Source organism: Hyperolius riggenbachi, chromosome 1, assembly GCF_040937935.1.
Source record: "Hyperolius riggenbachi isolate aHypRig1 chromosome 1, aHypRig1.pri, whole genome shotgun sequence".
Lineage (NCBI taxonomy): Eukaryota > Metazoa > Chordata > Amphibia > Anura > Hyperoliidae > Hyperolius > Hyperolius riggenbachi.
This window is the reverse complement of record NC_090646.1, coordinates 126,318,196-126,340,149: the sequence shown is the minus strand read 5'-3', so window position 1 is coordinate 126,340,149 and position 21,954 is coordinate 126,318,196. Positions and strand designations below refer to the sequence as shown.

At 44.8% G+C, this 21,954-nt stretch overlaps 1 protein-coding gene across 2 annotated transcripts in view; it reads left to right on the top strand.

Annotated features, from left to right (window-relative positions):
• The window catches only part of GUF1 (GTP binding elongation factor GUF1), a 79,039-nt gene that overhangs the window by 38,568 nt on the left and 18,517 nt on the right, over nucleotides 1-21,954 (top strand). For both annotated transcript variants that reach the window (XM_068278528.1, XM_068278529.1), the window contains 5 exons: nucleotides 246-369; nucleotides 2,073-2,205; nucleotides 4,978-5,121; nucleotides 11,868-12,001; nucleotides 12,970-13,071. In XM_068278528.1, the coding sequence (XP_068134629.1) occupies nucleotides 246-369; nucleotides 2,073-2,205; nucleotides 4,978-5,121; nucleotides 11,868-12,001; nucleotides 12,970-13,071 (637 nt within the window). The remainder of the gene's footprint in view (nucleotides 1-245; nucleotides 370-2,072; nucleotides 2,206-4,977; nucleotides 5,122-11,867; nucleotides 12,002-12,969; nucleotides 13,072-21,954) is intronic.

The following is a 21,954-nucleotide window of genomic DNA, read 5'->3' as shown; positions in this document are numbered from 1 at the left end:
GGGTATGTAAAATCCCAGTAACACTAGTCAGCGCTAGGATCTTAGACGACGACAAGATTTTGCCACGTTGTCAGAAATTGTTGGCGCTCTGTAGACTGACATATACTGATGATAAATATTACATGCTCTGTCTCTCCTCATTTTGTCTTTGAAGTTTGTTTTTCTCCAGGCTGAGGTAAACATAATAATAGATCAAAATTCATAACGTTTGAACACTTGATTTTTTTTTTTTCCTTTTGTAAAAGGCATGTTTCCAGTGGACCAATCAGAGTACAACAACCTGAAAAGCGCCCTGGAGAAACTGACTTTGAATGACTCCAGTGTGTCAGTTACACGGGACAGCAGTGCAGCCCTCGGAGCTGGATGGAGGTACGTTTTATTACTGTGTGAATACGTTATGTCACGACTGCTAACAATAGAAAGGCCTGATACACTGACAGTTGTGAAGCATGGCAGGTAACACCTTCCCAACCACCCCCAGTTTACCTCCAACTGCCCAGGCTTCTGCAGAAACAGTTTGAAGGAGGTTGCCAAATTACTTTCTATTAGGGATGGTCAATGAGATGCAAATAATTTCGAGTTGATGCAGGAGTATGCATATTTTGTGTGCAAATGTATGCAGCTTAAAAATGGACCAATCAAAATTTACCTCAGAAGGAAATAATTGGTTCATATTTAAGATGCATATTTGCATACAAAATTTGCATAATGCTGCATCAACTTGATTTGCAGCTCACTGACCCATACCTACTCTCTATTTTCCACTCAGTGCGTTTAGCGATGTGATGCTGCTATCAGATCGCAAAACTCTAGGTACTTAGCTAACGAAATTAGTGTGCTGTGTTTGCAATGCAATTTTTCCTGAGTGCCTTTGTCCTGCCCTCTGCATTTTTTCTACGTTTGAGCTTCTATAAAAAATGTAGGAAAGCAGAAGGTCACATAGCAATCATGCCACTCTGCAGCACAAGCCCTCAGGGTGGGGAGGCTGTGACACTGTGCACACTGTGCCCCGGCTCTCATTGGGATGAACACTCTAAACAGCTGTTCTTGCTGGACAGCCTTAGAATCCAGATGAGATCCGTCCAGCTGGGCCACTTCCTGTTGCCTTGCACACGCTGTGAGCGCTTTATCTTGTTTTAAAGTGAAAATAAGATTTTTGATTCTCCAAGAAAGTTCTATATCGTTGTTACTCATACAATTCATTTTCATCTCTTGAGTTTATGTGATCAGATGTGGGGCAGCACAGTGACTTAATGGTTAGCACTCTCGCCTTGTAGCACTGGGTCCCCGGTTCGAATCCCAGCCAGGTCAACATCTGCAAGAAGTTTGTATGTTCTCCCCGTACCTGTGTGGGTTTCTCCCAGGCACACCAGTTTCCTCCCACAGCCCCAAAAACATACAGATAAGTTAATTGGCTTCCCCATAAATTGGCCCTAGACTACGATACATACACTACACGATTTGAGTATCCTAAATATTTTTCCACCAATTTTTTTACTCCCATCGGAAAATGCAAACGCACCATAATTGCGCTGTACATCTGCCAGCTCGCAGTGGAATTGCGATAGTGGATATAGAAATGTGATCGCATCACAGTGCGATTTCAGTTGCAATCGAGTTTCTTAGTGCTAAAGAACTTTCAGTGGTTTCTCTAGAAAACCTAGAACATTGATTTCCGTTGGGGTGTTTTCGGAATGCCCATAGAGGCCATGGTGACCCAGAACCACTAAGAGAGTAAAGAGCCCGAAAAGCCCTCTCGCTGTCACTGAAGAGTATGCAAAGGCACGCAGCCAGCTGTTGTATAGTGAGCCTATTACAGCAAAGAACCTGCTATCCAGCACCCATGGGGATTGGCTGATGCCGGGTAAGTGTGCTTTCTGCTTGCTTGAGACTGAATCTTAAAAATAGGCCCAGTTAACCTTATGGTTGGTTGAGACTTCTGGTTAGTTGAGTTTTGGATAACTGAGACTTTGCTGTACCTTTATAATTTGCTATTCATATGCTGCGCCTCTTTTCTTTATAGAGTAGCATAATTAACGAAACCTGAAGAATTTTTGGCAATTACTTTACAGGTTAGGCTTTCTCGGGCTTCTGCATATGGAGGTTTTCAACCAGCGGCTGGAGCAGGAATACAATGCATCTGTGATAATAACATCACCGACCGTCCCATACAAAGCAAAGCTTTCCTCTCCAAAACTTATAAAGGTATCTTGCTTGGTTTCCAGTTACTTTTGTATTACTCTGTAGTATAATGTGCATCAGCTACAGGGAACATAATCCTACAGTAATCTGGGAACAATATGGGACAGGTATAACGTAAAACACATCTGGAGTGAGAAGAATATGGAGGCTGCCATATTTATTTCCTTTTAAGCAATACCAGTTGCCTGGCAGCCCTGATGATCTATTTGGCTGCAGTAGGATATGAATAACACCAGAAACAAGCATGCAGCTAATTTGGTCAGATCAGACAATACTGTAATGTCAGAAACACCTGATCTGCTGCATGCTTGTTCAAGTTCTATGGCTTAAAGTATTAGAGGCAGAGAATAAGCAGGACAGCCAGGCAACTGGTATTGCTTAAAAGGAAATAAATAGGGCAGCCTCCATAGCTCTCTCGCTACAGTTGTCCTTAAATAAGTTCTCTTCGCTGCAGCCTGGAAATGGCACTAAGGACCCAATCACACTTTGCAGTGTAACACAAGGCATGTATGTTGACTCACAAAGGGTTTGATTTACTAAGGCTGGAGAGCAGTGGAGAACACTGATAAGATGCATTCACCAGACCTGGGCATTGGATCTGCTGTTAGCGGAGGTCTTTAACTTACACCTGTGTTATATTAGAAAATAAAGAATTACCGGTATGTCATGTAGCTGGGACTCAGTAGACATAGTGGCAGGTGGCTGACAAGGAGGACTGGAGACTGAAGCACCTGGATAAGACAGCACTGGAATGTGGACAGGTGAATATGGTTATTTGTATAGCTACTTCTGTCTGCCGGTATGCAGGATGCAGGGAGGGGTGGCACTATTGGGGACCACTATAAGAAGGGCATGTTCTAAGGAAAACACTATTAGTGTGAGGGCATTATGTAATAAAGACTGGAAAGAGGGTCCTATAAATACAGGGGACACTACAAATGGGGGCAGTATGTGTTGCAGCCACTATATGGAGAGGGGTTATTATAAGGGGCAAGGGCATAGCAATAGCCATAGCAGCTGCTATGGGGACCTGGAGCATAGAGGGGCCCAGGTGGTACTTGATGGTTTCACCATTACCTTTCTTGTGTTCTTCCTGCCCCTCACTTTGTCTTTGTGCTCATGGACTATATTCAATAAAGATATGAGAATGTAAATTGCCAAATTCATATTCGTAAGGTAGGGGCAGGTGGCATTGCTCAAAAGTGCCTGCATCTGATAGCCCCATCAGATTTACTCTCTAGCTATGCCACTGATAATGAGGGAAACTTTATAGGGCAGCAATATGTATAGAGGCATGATAAACAGTGGGTGTTGTGTTTTTATGCCTGTGCACAGCAGCAAATTATGTTATTGTTTTGATGTTTACGTGGCTGTCAGCGCTGAATCCGGCTGCCTGAGGAGAACGGGGAAACCCCATTAGGATCCAGAGGCTTCTCCCTCCCGAGGTGTCAGCACTGTACCATCTCTCTGACTCCGACTTCTAATAAATCTAAACAATAATTAAAAGAGAAAAGATGATACAATTTTCTATTAAATGTTCTCAGATAATAGTCTTCATAAAAAAGCTAGGGGGCAGGGCTACACACTGGAATCCAGTAGATATGGGGCTCCGGTAAATCTTATTATATAGCAGACATGCTGAGGAATTCACATTGGCAATGACGGGCCTGGATGGCCGAGAGGGCAGAGTGTCAGCTTCTTGGCTAGGTGTTTTTTGTTCCCAAAAGCAGATGCAATCTTAACCGCTTTAAATCTGTGCCCTGTTTGTGGCTGCTTATTCCTGCCAGGGTATAGATTTCAAGTGGTTAGGATGGCATCCATCTATCTATCTATCCAGGCCGGTCATTGCCAACGTGAATTCGCCAGAGCTCTGCCGTCACTAGCGATGGGTGAGTGTTAGGTCTGTCCGGCTATTTGTCGGTAAGCCCCATTTTCTGGTACCAGCAGTCTCTGGTCCTTAAAGTTGATCCGAGATGAACTTTTACTCCTTGCATAATTGTGTTCCTTACATATAGTTTATAGGGCATTCCTCAAGCCAAATACTTGTTTTGTTTTAATACCCTAATTTCCTATAAACTAACAAGCCACACCCACAGCTTCTCCAGAGTGCCTTGGCGCTTGCAAGGGATTGTGGGATTTCAGTCTGGGCAGGTGAAAAAGGTGTTACTAGCTATAGATTTCAGAGGCAGAGTTTCACAATCTGAGAGCTGCAGTGCAGATACAGATCAGTTGCCTGTGTAATGGAGGAGATAAGAGTGGAGTTTTCACAGAATATGCAGATTAGCATGCCTAGATACAGATAAGCTTGCCTGTGTGTGTAATTGTGCAATAGTGACAAGCAGAAAACATGTCTGCTCCCATTGTATCACAGGAAAAAAATATTAATATACTGTTGAAGCTGTTTGAAGATAGATTTGCTGTGTAAACTATCTAAACTTTAGATAAGATATATAGACAAGTCACTTGTTATATTTAGTTTTTCATCTCGGATCCGCTTTAAGGGGCCAGAGACTGCTGGTACAGAAGTGGTTAATATAGCTTTAAAATTCCTACACTTTGGCAGTGATTAAATGCCTTTTATGTTAAATATGCAAATTAGAGTAGTCAGGGAAATCTTAAACTGGGGAGATGGAGTCGGATGATTTTTGTACCGACTCCACAGCCCTGATGTTGAAACCAATAATGAACTATATGATAATCTTGCCATTGTTTTGAACTTTGCATCAGGCATTCCATAGAATCTCTTTGATCTCTTGTCTTTTGTGGTTTTTGTAGGAATACGGAGCAGAGGAAATTACCATTGTAAATCCTACTGAGTTTCCAGATAAGACTGTAGTGTCTGACTATCTTGAACCTATGATACTAGGTACTATCATTTCTCCGGATGAACACCTTGGAAAGATAATGTCCCTGTGTCAGGTTTGTATCTGACTTTCCTATTGCTGTTTTATCAGTCAGACTTGTGCAAGTATGCCATGGTTAGACTATACAGTGAAATCGCCTTTCATACATTAGTCTGTTCCACTAAAAATGACGGTTGAACCTTGCTTCTACTGTACAGAAACAAATGATGGTACCTGCCATACATTAACTGGATGTGTCTGCTGATGCAGATCAGACTGCATGGAACAGCTATAACATATTGCCAGCACTGTTTTATACTACAGGTCAAGTCTCTGTGGAGATCTTTCTTAAAGAAAACATGTACTGAAAAAAAGTTCCCCTGAGGGGTACTCACCTCAGTAAGGGGAAGCCTCTGGACCCGATCAAGGCTTCCCCGTCCTCCTGTGTCCCACGGCGATCTCGCTGCAGCCCCCGGAATGCACAGGCGACAAATCCGACAGCCTGTGCAATATTGACCTTTTCGGGCTCCAGTGGGGGTGCTGTTGTGGCTCTTCTGGCGGAGATAGGTGAAAATAGCCAATCTCAGTCTGGTCCGCTCTACTGCGCAGGAGAATAGCGCCTGCGCATTTTCGCCTATCTCCGTGGGAAGAGCCGATACTGCGCCTGCACTGGAGCCAAAAGGTAAATATTTACATCGCCGCCTCTCCGGGAGGATTTTCTCCGCCGCCGTGGGACTGAGGAGGATGGGGGAAGCCTCAATAGGACCCCACCTGAGGTGAGTACCCCCCAGGGGAGTTTTTTTTTCATTACAAATTTTCTTTAAAGGAAAAAACGTAATCCGTGCGGAAGTGACACCTTTATGTCTTAAAGCAGGATTGTCGGCCACAAAATCAAATTCCATTTACCCACTGATTTATGTTTATTATGCAGCCTGCAACCTAACCCTGCATTGCAAGCAATCCAATCTAATCAGAAATGTTTCTGCTGTAATAAATCTCATCTCAGTTAGACTGGCTCTATTTGGTACATTGACGACAGAAGAAGGCTCATTATCTCCCCTCCCACATTCCTGCTCCTCACTGATTGGCTGAATGCAGTTCAGTGTGAAGCTGTTGAAATCTGATCCATGCTGTGCTCACACGTTTACAAAGCAAGCTAAATATGACTGCAGTTTCTAGAGAAAAAAAAGAGTAAGGGAGGAAATTACATCAGGATTAGCTTCAGTCAGAAGCCAAATGGAAAATGCCAGGAACAGTTTTCTCTTTATTTACAATCTAAAGCTCACTGAAATCAAAATGTGGACAATACAATACGTATGTTTAACCATTCCTGCCACCTGGACGTGATTGTCACGTCCAGGCGGCTGCTACCTTGCTGTTTCGCGCGTCTGCGCGCTCCCACACGCGCCTGTGCCCGCCCCCCTTAGTAGCCCGGAGATCTGTGAATAGGAACATAGTTCCCTTTCATTGATCTAAGTCCCCGGCAGAAAAAATGATGGCTTCTTATCGGAGGCCTGCGGTCTTTCTGACAAAAAAAAGTTTCCCGTCCTCTATATGCTTCCTGGAAGTGAGCACTTCGCTTCCAGGGCTAAAAAAAAAAAAAAAAAAAAATCTCACTATAGCCATCTTGTGGTCAAATAGTAAAACTACATCTACATACATTTTTTTAATAAAATAAACCCACATTAGCACATTTAAAATTAACTGTTTACCTCCCACACCAAAAATTACCCAATTAAAATTTTTAATGAAAAAAAAAATTACAAAAAAAAAAACATTAAAAAAAAACAGAAAAACATAAATAGTTAAATAAGGGTCTGAACTTTTTTAATATGCATGTGAAGAGGGTATATTGCGAACATTTTTTAAATTATAAGCTTGTAAATAGTGATGGACGCAAAACTGAAAAATGTACCTTTATTTCCAAATAAAATATAGGCGCCATAATTTAATAGGGACATAATTTAAATGGTGTAATAACCGGAACAAATGGGCAAATAACATACATAGGTTTTAATTATGGTAGGATGTATTATTTTAAAGCTACAGTATAATGGCGGGAAACTGAGAAATAATGCATTTTTTCAATTTTTTTCTTAATATTCCTTTTAACCACTTCACCCCAAAGGCGTTTAGACTCTAACGGACAAGAGCGATTTTCACCTTTCAGTGCTCATCCCTTTCATTTGCCAATAGCTTAATCACTACTAATCACAATGAAATTATCTATATTTTGTTTTTTTTTCACCACCAATTGGCCTTTTTGGGGTTGATATTTGTTTTCAGCAATTACTTTATTTTCTACTAGCTGGTCGCCCGGCGTTGCCCGGGTATGTAATCGGCTAGTGTTACCTCTGCCCACTTTTTCTAATCCTAACACACAATTACTCAAGGATGACCTAGTTTGTGAGCTTTGCGGTCTTTGGCATCAATAATTGGCATTAAAATGAAATAAATCTAATTGGCTGTGGCTCCACTCCTTTGAAAATCAATAGGTGAATTTTGATTAGCTTTTGTAGGCTCCACCCACTTTTCTGAATAATCCCAGTCACCCAGTGACTAACTGTGCAAAGTTTAAGAAACCTGCCATTGACAGAGTAAAAAAAAACAAAAGTTTGCTTTCTTAAAGAGACACTGAAGCGAGACTAAATCTCGCTTCAGCTCTCATATATAGCAGGGGCACGTGTGCCCCTGCTAAAACGCCGCTATCCCGTGGCTTAACAGGGGTCCCTTCACCCCCAACCCACCCCCCGCAAACCTTGGTCGCAGACTTGGTCGCTTTTCCCCTCTTCCTGGAGGCAGGGCTAACGGCTGCAGCCCTGCCTCCCAGCACGTCTATCAGACGCGCATCGCCGCCTCTCCCCCGCCCCTCTCAGTGAAGGAAGACTGAGAGGGGCGGGGTAGAGGCGGAGATACGCGTCTGACAGACGCGCGTGGGGCAGGGCTGCGGCGGTTAGCCCTGCCCCAATGCGGAAGCGCTGCCCCACATTACGGAGGGGATTTGGGGGGACAGGGACCCCCGCTAAGCCGCGAGATAGCGGCGTTTTAGCAGGGGCACACATGCCCCTGCTAGCTATGAGGTCTGAAGCGAGATCTATTCTCGCTTCAGACTCTCTTTAAAACAGAAAGAATTTGCGATAATTCAGGTTGGAGTGAGCTTAAAATGTCTCCCAGTGCATCACTGTTGAACATATGCAAATTAACCATTGTTACCCTTAACCACTTGCCGACCGCACACTCATAACGTGCGTCGGCAAAGTGGCAGCTGCAGGACCAGCGACGCAGTACTGCGTCGCCAGCTGCAGCCTAATTAATCAGGAAGCAGCCGCTCGTACGAGCGGCTGCTTCCTGTCAATTCACGGCGGGGGGCTCCGTGAATAGCCTGCGGGCCGCCGATGGCGGCTCGCAGGCTAGATGTAAACACAAGCGGAAATAATCCGCTTTGTTTACATTTGTACGGCGCTGCTGCGCAGCAGCGCCGTAAGGCAGATCGGCAATCCCCGGCCAATCAGCGGCCGGGGATCGCCTCCATGTGACAGGGGACGTCCTGTCACTGGCTGCACAGGACGGATAGCGTCCTGTGCAGCCCAGATCTCCCGGGGGAGCAGGTAGGAGAGGGAGGGGGAGGATTTCACCGCGGAGGGGGGCTTTGAGGTGCCCCCCCCGCAAAATGCCAGCCAGGAGGAGCGATCAGACCCCCCCTGCACATCATCCCCCTAGTGGGGAAAAAAGGGGGGCGATCTGATCGCTCTGAGTGCCCTTTGATCTGTGCTGGGGGCTGCACAGCCCACCCAGCACAGATCACCTAAAACAGCGCTGGTCCTTAAGGGGGGGTAAAGGGTGGGTCCTCAAGTGGTTAAAAGCTAAACACACCTCCAGAACTGCTGGAATGCAATGATGTGTCAGCTTGTTAATTTGTACAGAGCCATAATAATCCAACATGCATACAGACTGTTTTGGATTGTTTGATCCTCATCAGTGCATGGCATGGATTAATTTGGCTCTATGCAGTAGGGCTTGTAACACCGAGAGGTACAGACTAACCAGCCAGCTCATGGTGACCCAGAACTCATTGGAGTGTGTAATGGACTACAATGGTCCTAAAAGCCCTCTTACTAAGATGTTAAGAAAAACAAAAGTTTGCTTTCTTAAAACAGAAAGAATTTGCGATAATTCAGGTTGGAGTGAGCTTGAGATGTCTCCCAGTGCATCACTGTTGAATATATGCAAATTAACCATTGTTACCCTTAAAAGCTAAACACACCTCCAGAACTGCTGGAATGCAATGATGTGTCAGCTTGTTAATTTGTACAGAGCCATAATAATCCAACATGCATACAGACTGTTTTGGATTGTTTGATCCTCATCAGTGCATGGCATGGATTAATTTGGCTCTATGCAGTAGGGCTTGTAACACCGAGAGGTACAGACTAAGTAGCCAGCTCATGGTGACCCAGAACTCATTGGAGTGTGTAAGGGAATACAATGGTCCTAAAAGCCCCCTTACTAAGATGTTAAGAAAAACAAACGTTTGCTTTCTTAAAACAGAAAGAATTTGCGATAATTCAGGTTGGAGTGAGCTTGAGATGTCTCCCAGGGCATCACTGCTGAATATATGCAAACTAACCATTCTACCCTTAGAAGCTAAACACACCTCCAGTGTAACAGTGTAAGAATGGCTGCAGTTTACATTTTCCAGTGCAATTTGTATTTCTCTTTTTGGTTATGAGAATAAAAAGTATCCTATACTTTATTCCAGATAATGTAGTATGTGTGTGCCAAATTTCATTCAAATCCGTTCAGCCGTTTTTGCGTGATCGAGTAACAAACATCCGAACTTTCCCATTTATTATATTAGTAGGATGCATTTTAAAGGGAAAAACAAGGAAAAAATGAAAAAAATACACAATTTCTCCGATTTCATCCCCTATAGTTTTAATATAAACACTGCTACTATGCATGAAACCCACACATTGTATGTGCCTATTTGTTCTGGTTATCACAAGATTTTAATTATGTCCCTAGTACAAAGTATAGTGACAATATAGTATTTGGAAATAAAGATGTATTTTTTGTTTGGTGGGTTTTTTCTCACTATTTTCATGTGCACGCACATGAAAATGCATGCACAGGGTGCGCACAGTGGCAGCAGCACTGTCTGACTTATAAAAACGTCCTGCTAGAGCCTCTTAATGGCTCCAGGACGTTTTTTATAAGTCAGCTTGTCATTAAGTGGTTAAAATGCATTTTGAAAATAATTCTTAGCAAAATGCACCACACAAAGAAAGCCTAATGGGTGGCGGAAACAACAAGACATTGATCAATTTATTGTGATGGTTATTGGCAAATAAATTGGGAGGTGAAAATTGCTCTGATGCATAAAGTGAAAAATACTCGCAGGCTGATATGGTTAAGGGACACACCAGAAATCCTGACCTAAACATGGGAATGTCTGTTATGGGGTCCTGATACTTACAGATCCATTTAGTTTGCTTTGCTCCCTTCCATTGCACCTCTCTGATTCTGTTTGTGGTTCCAACTGAAACCAGTTGATTGTAAGTCAAAAGTGCAGGGCATACTCTGTCCCAGAGGGTCCTGGGGGGTTCTAATTGTGGCTGTCCTGTACATAGTGGTGCGATTTTAACCCAATCTCAAACTCAATTCATGCATATTGTACACAGCTAACATATCTGATCATATGTTTTTTTACCTGGTCATTTCCCTGCCTTAACTTGTCTTAAAGTTTGTGAAGAAAGAAGAGACTTCTAAGCCTATCATTCTAGACTATCTCTGCTCAGAATCTAGCATGGGTGCAACTGCCCAACAACTATTCTCATTCTTCTAGTGGATAGCTGAACAAGCACATTGCCTTCTTTTATTCCCCACACCACTGGACACGACTCTCTCATCTGCCACCTGTCATCAATCTTACCCTCTCCATAGAACAACACACATTGATCACCCATAACCAAGCAGCGTGCCTGCGCAGCACTCCTCTCCCAAAAATATCACCCTAGCTCAACATCATCCCTATTTATGCCTCAATTATTCACTAAGCCCTGCTCGGGAAGTGTCACTTACCAGCCGTGTAGCAGGTCAGTGTTGAGGCAGGGAGCGGTGTGTATGAGTCGAGCCCAGTGCATCTCTGACATCCCTTTAGATGTGCTGCAGCCACCAGGGGGAGCTCTTCTGCATGTCAGAATACAGATTTTCACATCTAAAGGGATGCAGAAAAGCCTCAAAAAAATGTCTCTTCCCCTGTTCTGCCAGACTGAAGTCCCGCCCTCCAGGGTGTCGGACTAAATAAGAGAACCAGGGCAGTGTGGCTCTCCCTATTGGCTGTCTATCAAATCTACCGTACGGAGACAGCATGGAGAGCGTGAGTTATCGGCTGGTCAGAGCTGGAGAAAAATATCAAACACTTTTCCCCGGTTTACTGAATGCTTCATTCCTTGGGAATTTCTTGACGTTTCATGAGGCATTTACGGCACAAGTCGGTAATTTACCTCACAAGCCGGTATTTCTAATTTTCTGTGCGGTAATAGGTTTAGTGAATTGAAATTTGGGAAGGTGAGCGTTAACAGCTGTTTTTAGCATTACCGAATGCGCTAATGCTTAGTGAATTGAGGCCTTAGTGTCTGTTTGGAATTATTGCAGACGATTATTGCTGAGTTGCAGTGCTTTCTACGTTTATGCAGATAAATTATGGTACGCATGCAGGCAGAGAGAAGCACAAATGACTTGTATAGCACTGATACATATTTTTTTCCACAAAAGTAGATTATCCCAGTAATTACCATTTTTTTTTTTCTTATATTGCAGTCTCGACGTGCTGAACAGAAAAGCCTTCTGTATATAGATGAGCACAGGATCATGCTGAAATATCTCTTTCCTCTAAACGAAGTTGTGGTGGATTTTTATGATAATCTGAAGTCCATGTCATCTGGATATGCAAGGCAAGTGCTATGATGCTCATTTTATCCTATACAACATTAGGTGCAGTGTATGTTATTATGTATGTATGCATGGCATACACGAAATACAGGCGCTATGAAATTTGGGCGTCGGAGAATAGCCAGTAGTAGAACATCAGTAACATTTACCGATATTCTACTTTTGTGCGGCCATTACAATAGTAAAATATCAGTAAATGCTACCGATATGTTACTAAACCTAACCCTATTCTCACACAGAACCCTTCCTCTATTGATGCCTGATCCTAACTCATCCCCCCCCCCCCCCCCTTCCCTTCCACCACCACCACCAGGCAGGTAGCCGATAAGACAAGACAAATACCATTGATATTTTCTCCTGGCGGACTCAAAGTGCTTGAGCTGCAGCCACTAGGGCACCCTCAGTAGGCAGTAGCAGGTAGTAATACTGTGAAATTTGGGTGCCCACTATCTGCTGTCACAGTTTTCATAAGCAGTTGGCCCCGGGACCCGTTATCTTGAAATTTTGAACGTGTGATCAGAAACATCTGAGTACAGAATCGGATTGATCCTTTAAACTATTGCAGCCCAAAATCGATCGGGCAGACATGTTGATCGTCCTCCGATACATTAAAATGATCAAATCATAAGGTCGATCAGCCCCCAAAATCGTCTGGTATATGGCCACCTTTACTGAACTGCACATTTCCTGTACAGCTGCCGGTGTGTCATTTCCAGGAAGAGGAAATGGAGCTATACATTTGTTCAGTCTACTCGCATAGAATGTTTTATGGTATCAGGATCCAGTTGTTGCATTAAACATAGGAAGCTCAGGAAAGTTCAATCCACTCCTGTTTGGTTATGCACAACTTGAGTGGTCTCCATCTTACTACAGTATAGTCTATGGAACAAGAGATATCTGCAACATGGGTGTAAGTCATGTTGCTAAGATGATGCTTCTAATCCTATTTTTTATTTCATTTGTCTTGTAGCTTTGACTATGAGGATGCAGGTTATCAGACAGCTGACCTGATCAAAATGGATTTTTTATTGAATGGTCGTCCTGTTGAAGAATTGGTGACTATAGTACATAAGTAAGTTTTATGGCTAGAAGGTTAAAAAAAATGCAAAACCTTTTATTCCCGTGTTATATATCCTAACCCCAATTTTACCATATCAACTATAGTATAAAATTATTTTTTATTTCAGGGGTGTCAAAAGCCATCCCATAAGGGGTCAACATTTAAAACCGTTTTAAAGTGAACCAGAGATGAAGCACCCTCATGTATTTACCATAAATATCAGTGGATACATTAGAGAAAACACCTACCCTGCTCTCTGTTTAATTCTTCACTGCTCAGCCTGCTTGTCATCCGCCCTGATAAAATCCCTGACTGAGCATTGAGTCTGGCTTTGCTCAGGAATCATTATAGCTGAGTCAATATAGCAGAGCCAGAAGGGGGCAGGCTTAGGCTTGAAAAGACATCAGAGAAGACAGACTCAGCTATGATTCCTGAGCAAAACCAGACTGAATGCTCAGTCGGAGATTTTATCAGGACTGATAACAAGCAGGTTGAGCAGTGAAGGATGAAACAGAGAGCAGGGTAGGTGTTTCTCTAATGTCCCCACTGATATATATGGTAAAATAAATGAGGGTACTTTGTGTCTGGTTCACTTAAAGTTTCAACTTAAAAGTAGGGAGCCTTCAGAGGATTCCCTAAAATATCAGGGGTAATACGTAAATGTGGCCAGTGCACTGGTGTGCGACTCTGATGGGAAGGCAGCGTGCTGTAATCTGTAGTGAGGGACTGGAAAGCACCATCCTGTGCTGTATTCTTTATGAACATGTTCACAGCAAACTGAGAGTTACATTTGCATTGCACGATTCCCAGGCAGATGCATGATAAATGTGGCAGCTCCAAACTGCTGTTTCGCATAAAAAGAATACCTGCTAACAGCTTTTAGGGGTATGAATGGGAAAACCATAAGGCCTTGTTCATATTACAAACGCGGACGGGCACGCACGCGAAACGCAACGCGTACGAACGCACGCCATCCGCGTTTGTATGCGTTGCGTGGCTGATCCCATCACTGAAAAGTGAATGGGACAGCCACGCGTTTTTGCAAAAAATGCGTGCAGCATGCGTTCCCGGACCGCACAGGTCCGGACCGCATGCAGTGTGAACATCAGACATTGCACTCTATGCAATGTCTGATGTTGTGCGTGTCGGCCACCTGCACGCGTTTCCAAAACGCGTCTGGAAACGCTTGCAGTGTGAACGGGGCCTTAATGCCATGCTTTTAACTGGTGTTGGTGTTCCAATCTGTGTTTCTTCATTCAGAAACCCGGTTTATGCACACCGCAGTTCAGCACCAAAGCTAGTGGAAAGGGTCCAAGCCGGAAGGAGAAAGCATCCAAGCCGGAAGGAGAAAGCATCCGAGTCATGTGACCACAACCACGTGACCCTCTCCACTAGCTTTAGTGCTGAACTGTGGTGGCATAATCCAGGTCTCTGAATGAGGAAACCCGGACTTAGACGCCCACAATACTTTAACCACTTCCTGCAAAATGGACGTTTATAAACGTCCAATTCCTGTAGCTTCAGTTTATTCCGTGCACCATGGGAGTCTGCATACACGTATGCACATTTGAACTTTTCAGCCCATGGTATGAAGTGGTTAAACACACCAGGCATGCACGCTAACTGTAGACCTGTCCCCTAGCCATTCACAGCGGGAGATGGGGAGGGTGTATCTGTGTATGTTTGCAAGGCAAAAAATGATGTGCATAATGTACATAGATCTGTTATGGCTCATAATGACCGTGAAAATGCCAGACACAAGCACCAGGGCAATTGTACTATGTTATAACTTCCAGTCGGCTGTGAGCACATATATAGCACAGGTTGGTGCTCTCCATTCCCTCCTTTTACTGCTTACAATCGTGAAGCCTTGAATTTTCACTGGCCACAAAAAAATGGCAAGGTGGGCCAAGTACACATGAGCTTGAATCCCTCCTCTGCCTGCCCCCCAGTGCAGCTACTCCAGCTGCTACATAATGGAATTTATAGTAGACCGCGTTAAGCAGAAGAATTATGGCATTCACCTTTTTCTTCTAAGACAATGGCTATCATTCATAAAGGAGCTGTCGGTAAGGAGAATCAATGCGGGAAAACACCGCTGTCGGTATTTTAAACTTCTGTGTGGTCATTCATAAAAATGTATCCAGTTGCGATAGCAGTGCGGAGATTCCCGGACTAGGCTGGCGGTAGGCTTGCGGAAGCACAGGAAGCAGCCGAGTTGATACATTTCTCTGTGTTCCGCTCTACTGCAGCTGCCTGGGAGGTCTGTGTCTCCATTCACTTTACATTGGTATCGCCACATCAGAGGGAGCGGTACTTCCCGACCTCATACCGCTTGCGGTATTCTTTATGAATTTACATTTTGTTACATTTGTTCCGATAATCACTGTACAAGGCGGTGATTTATCACTCTGCTCGGTAGTGTCAGCTTTTCATGCGGAAAGAGGCTTTATGAATGCAATACTTTCCGAGTGTTCGGCAAAGTCAGCTGTTTTAAGCATTTCCGCATGCGGAAATGCTTTATGAATGATAACCAATGAAATGAAGCTGAATAGAATATGCTATACTCACTACAATTGAAAATGCCTAGAGGAACTGTACTGAATGTATTATAGTGATTAAAATTGCTTACATTTTACAATATTCATATACTGTATATTTAATAAGGGTTTCACCATTATAAAATCTTTCCTCACCCTGATCTACATTTTTTAATTCCTCCAAGGTGACAACTTTTTTACTGCTGGGAAATAGCATCATTGCAGAATGTTTTTGTTTTGAAGTGTGCAGAAAAATCTGTTCTCCCAGAGTGCACTGGGAGGAGAATTCTGCATAGCTAAACAGTCAAGGCTAAGCAATGCTGGGAGGGCAGGACTACATTCCAATTTACAGCAATATATAGATACTAGCTGATTGCCCGGCGTTGCCCGGGTATGTATTTGGCTGGTGTTGGCTCCGCCCATTTTTTCTAACCCTAACACACAATTACTCAATGACCAAGTTTGGGAGCTTTGCGGTCTTTGGTATCAATAATTTGCATTGAAATTAAAAAATCTGATTGGCTGTTTGTGGCTCCACCCCCTTTTCTGAATTTGAACCCCAATGACCAACTGTACCAGGTTTGAGGCCTGTGCCATTAACAGTGCAAGAATCGCAGCAATTAAATATTCCCCTTAAAAAGCAATAGGTGAAGTTTGATTCACTTTTGTAGGCTCCACCCACTTTTCTGAATATTAATCTCAGTCACCCAGTGACCAACTGTGCAAAGTTTGAGAACCCTGCCATTAACAGTGTAAGAATGGCTGCAGTTTACATTTTCCCAGGGAAATTTGTATTTGTCTCCACCCACTGATGACCCAGCGTTGCCTGTGTATGTATTTGACTGGTGTTGGCTCCGCCCACTTTCTAACCCTAACGCACAAACACTCAATGACCAAGTTTGTGAGCTTTGGGGTCCTTGGCATCAATAATTTGTATATTCCCATGAAATGAAACAAATCAGATTGGCTGTTTGTGGCTTCACCCCCTCTCCAGCATTTGAACCCCAGTCACCCAATGATCAACTGTAGCAGGTTTGAAGCATCTGCTATTAGCAGTGTAAAAATGGCAGCAATTTAAATATTCCCCTTGAAAATCAACAGGTGAATTTTGATTGGCTATTATAGGCTTCACCCACTTCCCTGAATATTAATCTCAGTCACCCAGTGACCACCTGGGTTCTAATCTCGGCTCTGCCTGTTCAGTAAGCCAGCACCTATTTCAGTAAGGAGTTTCTTGTGCAAGTCTCCTTAACACTGCTACTGCCTACTGAGTGCGCTCTAGTGGCTGCCTCGGAAGCGCTTTGAGTCCGACAGGAGAAAGGCGCTATACAAATACTGCAATTATTATTATCTGGGCAAAGTTTGAGAACCCTGCCATTAACAGTGTAAGAATGGCTGCAGTTTATATTTTCCCAGTGAAATTTGGTTTTGGTTCCGCCCACTTTTTGTAACCTGGACACACAGTATCTCAATGACCAAGTTTGTGAGCTTTGGGGTCCTTGGCATCGATAATTTGTACTTTCCCATGAAATGAAACAAATCTGATTGACTGTTTGTGGCTCTGTCCCAGGTTTGAGGCTTGTGCCATTAACAGTGCAAGAATGGTAGCAATTTTAATATTCTCCTTGAAAAGCGACATGTGATTTTTGATTGGCATTTTTAGGCTCCACCTACTTTTCTGAATATTAATACCAGTCACCCAGAAACCAGCTGTGCAAAGTTTGAGAACCCTGCCATTAACAGTGAAGAAAGGCTGCAGTTTACAATTTCCCAGAAAAATCTGTATTTGACTCCACCCAGTTTTTGTAACCTTGACACACAGTCACTCAGTGATCAAGTTTGTGAGCTTTTGGGTTCCTGGTAGTGTTGGGCGAACATCTAGATGTTCGGGTTCGGGCCGAACAGGCCGAACATGGCCGCGATGTTCGGGTGTTCGACCCGAACTCCGAACATAATGGAAGTCAATGGGGACCCGAACTTTTGTGCTTTGTAAAGCCTCCTTACATGCTACATACCCCAAATTTACAGGGTATGTGCACCTTGGGAGTGGGTACAAGAGGAAAATTTTTTTTAGCAAAAAGAGGTTATAGTTTTTGAGAAAATCGATTTTAAAGTTTCAAAGGGAAAACTGTCTTTTAAATGCGGGAAATGTCTGTTTTCTTTGCACAGGTAACATGCTTTTTGTCGGCATGCAGTCATAAATGTAATACATATAAGAGGTTCCAGGAAAAAGGACCGGTAACGCTAACCCAGCAGCAGCACACGTGATGGAACAGGAGGAGGGTGGCGCAGGAGGAGAAGGCCACGCTTTGTGAGACACAACAACCCAGGCCTTGCATGAGGACAAGAAGCGTGCGGATAGCATGCTTTGTACCGCCATGCAGTCATAAATTTAATAAAGATAAGTGGTTCAATAAACAGGGACCACGCGGCAACGCTAACCCAGCAGCAGCAGACGTGATGGAACAGGAGGAGGCGCAGGAGGAGAAGGCCACGCTTTGTGAGACACAACAACCCAGGCCTTGCATGAGGACAAGAAGCGTGCGGATAGCATGCTTTGTACCGCCATGCAGTCATAAATGTAATAAAGATAAGAGGTTCCATAAACCGGGACCGGCAACGCTAACCCAGCAGCAGCAGCAGCACACGTGATGGAACAGGAGCAGGCGCAGGAGGAGAAGGCCACGCTTTGTGAGACACAACAACCCAGGCCTTGCATGAGGTACCGCCATGCAGTCATAAATGTAATAAAGATAAGTGGTTCAATAAACAGGGACCACGCGGCAACGCTAACCCAGCAGCAGCAGACGTGATGGAACAGGAGGAGGCGCAGGAGGAGAAGACCACGCTTTGTGAGACACAACAACCCAGGCCTTGCATGAGGACAAGAAGCGTGCGGATAGCATGCTTTGTACCGCCATGCAGTCATAAATTTAATAAAGATAAGTGGTTCAATAAACAGGGACCACGCGGCAACGCTAACCCAGCAGCAGCAGACGTGATGGAACAGGAGGAGGCGCAGGAGGAGAAGGCCACGCTTTGTGAGACACAACAACCCAGGCCTTGCATGAGGACAAGAAGCGTGCGGATAGCATGCTTTGTACCGCCATGCAGTCATAAATTTAATAAAGATAAGTGGTTCAATAAACAGGGACCACGCGGCAACGCTAACCCAGCAGCAGCAGACGTGATGGAACAGGAGGAGGCGCAGGAGGAGAAGGCCACGCTTTGTGAGACACAACAACCCAGGCCTTGCATGAGGTACCGCCATGCAGTCATAAATGTAATAAAGATAAGTGGTTCAATAAACAGGGACCGGCAACGCTAACCCAGCAGCAGCAGCAGCACACGTGATGGAACAGGAGCAGGCGCAGGAGGAGAAGGCCACGCTTTGTGAGACACAACAACCCAGGCCTTGCATGAGGACAAAAAGCGTGTGGATATAGCAGCAATGCTTTTTGCCGCCATGCAGTCATAAATGTAATACAGATGAGAGGTTCAATAAACAGGGACCGGTAACGCTACACCATCCCAGATGTTCATTGGTCATGTTACTTGGTTGGGGTCCTGGAGTGTTGCGTAGTCGTTTCCAATCCAGGATTGATTCATTTTAATTTGAGTCAGACGGTCTGCATTTTCTGTGGAGAGGCGGATACGCCGATCTGTGACGATGCCTCCGGCAGCACTGAAACAGCGTTCCGACATAACGCTGGCTGCCGGGCAAGCCAGCACCTCTATTGCGTACATTGCCAGTTCGTGCCAGGTGTCTAGCTTCGATACCCAATAGTTGAAGGGTGCAGATGGATTGTTCGACACAGCTACGTCATCTGACATGTAGTCCTTGACCATCTTCTCCAGGCGATCGGTGTTGGAGGTGGATCTGCACGCTTCCTGTTCAGTGGGCTGCTGCTGCATGGGTGTCAGAAAATTTTCCCACTCCAAGGACACTGCCGATACCGTTCCCTTTTGGGCACTAGCTGCGGCTTGCGTTGTTTGCTGCCCTCCTGGTCGTCCTGGGTTTGCGGAAGTCAGTCTGTCGGCGTACAACTGGCTAGAGGAGGGGGAGGATGTCAATCTCCTCTCTAAAGTCTCCACAAGGGCCTGCTGGTATTCTTCCATTTTGACCTGTCTGACTCTTTCTTCAAGCAGTTTTGGAACATTGTGTTTGTACCGTGGATCCAGAAGGGTATAAACCCAGTAATTGGTGTTGTCCAGAATGCGCACAATGCGTGGGTCGCGTTCAATGCAGTCTAGCATGAATTGAGCCATGTGTGCAAGAGTCCTACCAGAATCCTCATCATCCTCTTGTGAGCGTTGTGATAGTTGTTGTGATGCATCATAGTCGTCACCTTCCTCCTGGTCTGCTTCTGCTGACCATTCGCGCTGAATTGTGGAAGTCCAACGTGCACCGCTCTGGCCCTCGTCAGTGGTGGCATGAAATTCCTGCTCCAACTCCAGCTGTTCCTCCTCCTCTTCTTCGTCATAGCTGCTGGGGCCAGCGTTCCCTGAGGCGGATGGCCTGATGTTGGTACCATCACGCTGATCGTTTTCTCCTTCAGATTCCCCCAGTTGCATCATGACAGCTGTTTCCTTGATTTTCAACATTGACCTCTTCAGTAAACACAGCAGTGGTATGGTAATGCTGACTGAAGAGTTGTCACTGCTCACAAGCAACGTGGATTGCTCAAAATTTTGGAGGACTTGGCAGAGGTCCAACATGTTGGCCCAATCGGATCCACAGAAGCTTGGCAGCTGGCCGGATGCGCCTCGGTACTGCGCCGTCATGTACTGGACCACTGCACTCTTCTGCTCACAAAAGCGTGCTAGCATGTGCAGCGTAGAATTCCAGCGCGTAGGGACATCACACAGCAAGCGATGGTGGGGGGAAATGCTATACAGTACCACTATTCCCAGCAGCGACACAGAGCACAATGCTATACAGTGGCGGGTGAGCGGTGTACTACTGTTCCCAGGCCCAGCAGACACAGAGTGGAAGTAAACACAATGCTATATAGTCTGGCTGAGCGGTGTACACAGAGTGGCAGTACACACAATGCTATATAGTCTGGCTAAGCCGTGTACACAGAGTGTCATTAAACACAATGCTATATATAGCGTGGCTGAGCGAGGTGCACAGTGGCAGTACACACAATGCTTTATAGTCAGGCTGAGTCGTGTACACAGAGTGTCAGTAAACAATGGTATATAGTCTGGCTGAGCGGTGTACACAGAGTGGCAGTAAACACAATGCTATATATAGCGTGGCTGAGCGAGGTGCACAGTGGCAGTACACACAATGCTATAGAGCCAGGCTAAGCCGTGTACACAGAGTGTCAGAAAACACAATGCTATATATAGCGTGGCTGAGCGAGGTGCACAGTGGCAGTACACACAATGCTATATTAGTCAGGCTAAGCCGTGTACACAGAGTGTCAGAAAACACAATGCTATATATATAGCGTGGCTGAGCGAGGTGCACAGTGGCAGTACACACAATGCTATATATAGCGTGGCTGAGCGAGGTGCACAGTGGCAGTACACACAATGCTATATTAGTCAGGCTAAGCCGTGTACACAGAGTGTCAGAAAACACAATGCTATATATATAGCGTGGCTGAGCGAGGTGCACAGTGGCAGTACACACAATGCTTTATAGTCAGGCTGAGCCATGTACACAGAGTGTCAGTAAACAACGGTATATAGTCTGGCTGAGCGGTGTACACAGAGTGGCAGTAAACACAATGCTATATATAGCGTGGCTGAGCGAGGTGCACAGTGGCAGTACACACAATGCTATATATAGCGTGGCTGAGCGAGGTGCACAGTGGCAGTACACACAATGCTATATATAGCGTGGCTGAGCGAGGTGCACAGTGGCAGTACACACAATGCTATATTAGTCAGGCTAAGCCGTGTACACAGAGTGTCAGAAAACACAATGCTATATATATAGCGTGGCTGAGCGAGGTGCACAGTGGCAGTACACACAATGCTATATATAGCGTGGCTGAGCGAGGTGCACAGTGGCAGTACACACAATGCTATATATAGCGTGGCTGAGCGAGGTGCACAGTGGCAGTACACACAATGCTATATATAGCGTGGCTGAGCGAGGTGCACAGTGGCAGTACACACAATGCTGTATATAGCGTGGCTGAGCGAGGTGCACAGTGGCAGTACACACAATGCTATATATAGCGTGGCTGAGCGAGGTGCACAGTGGCAGTACACACAATGCTATATTAGTCAGGCTAAGCCGTGTACACAGAGTGTCAGAAAACACAATGCTATATATATAGCGTGGCTGAGCAAGGTGCACAGTGGCAGTACACACAATGCTATATATAGCGTGGCT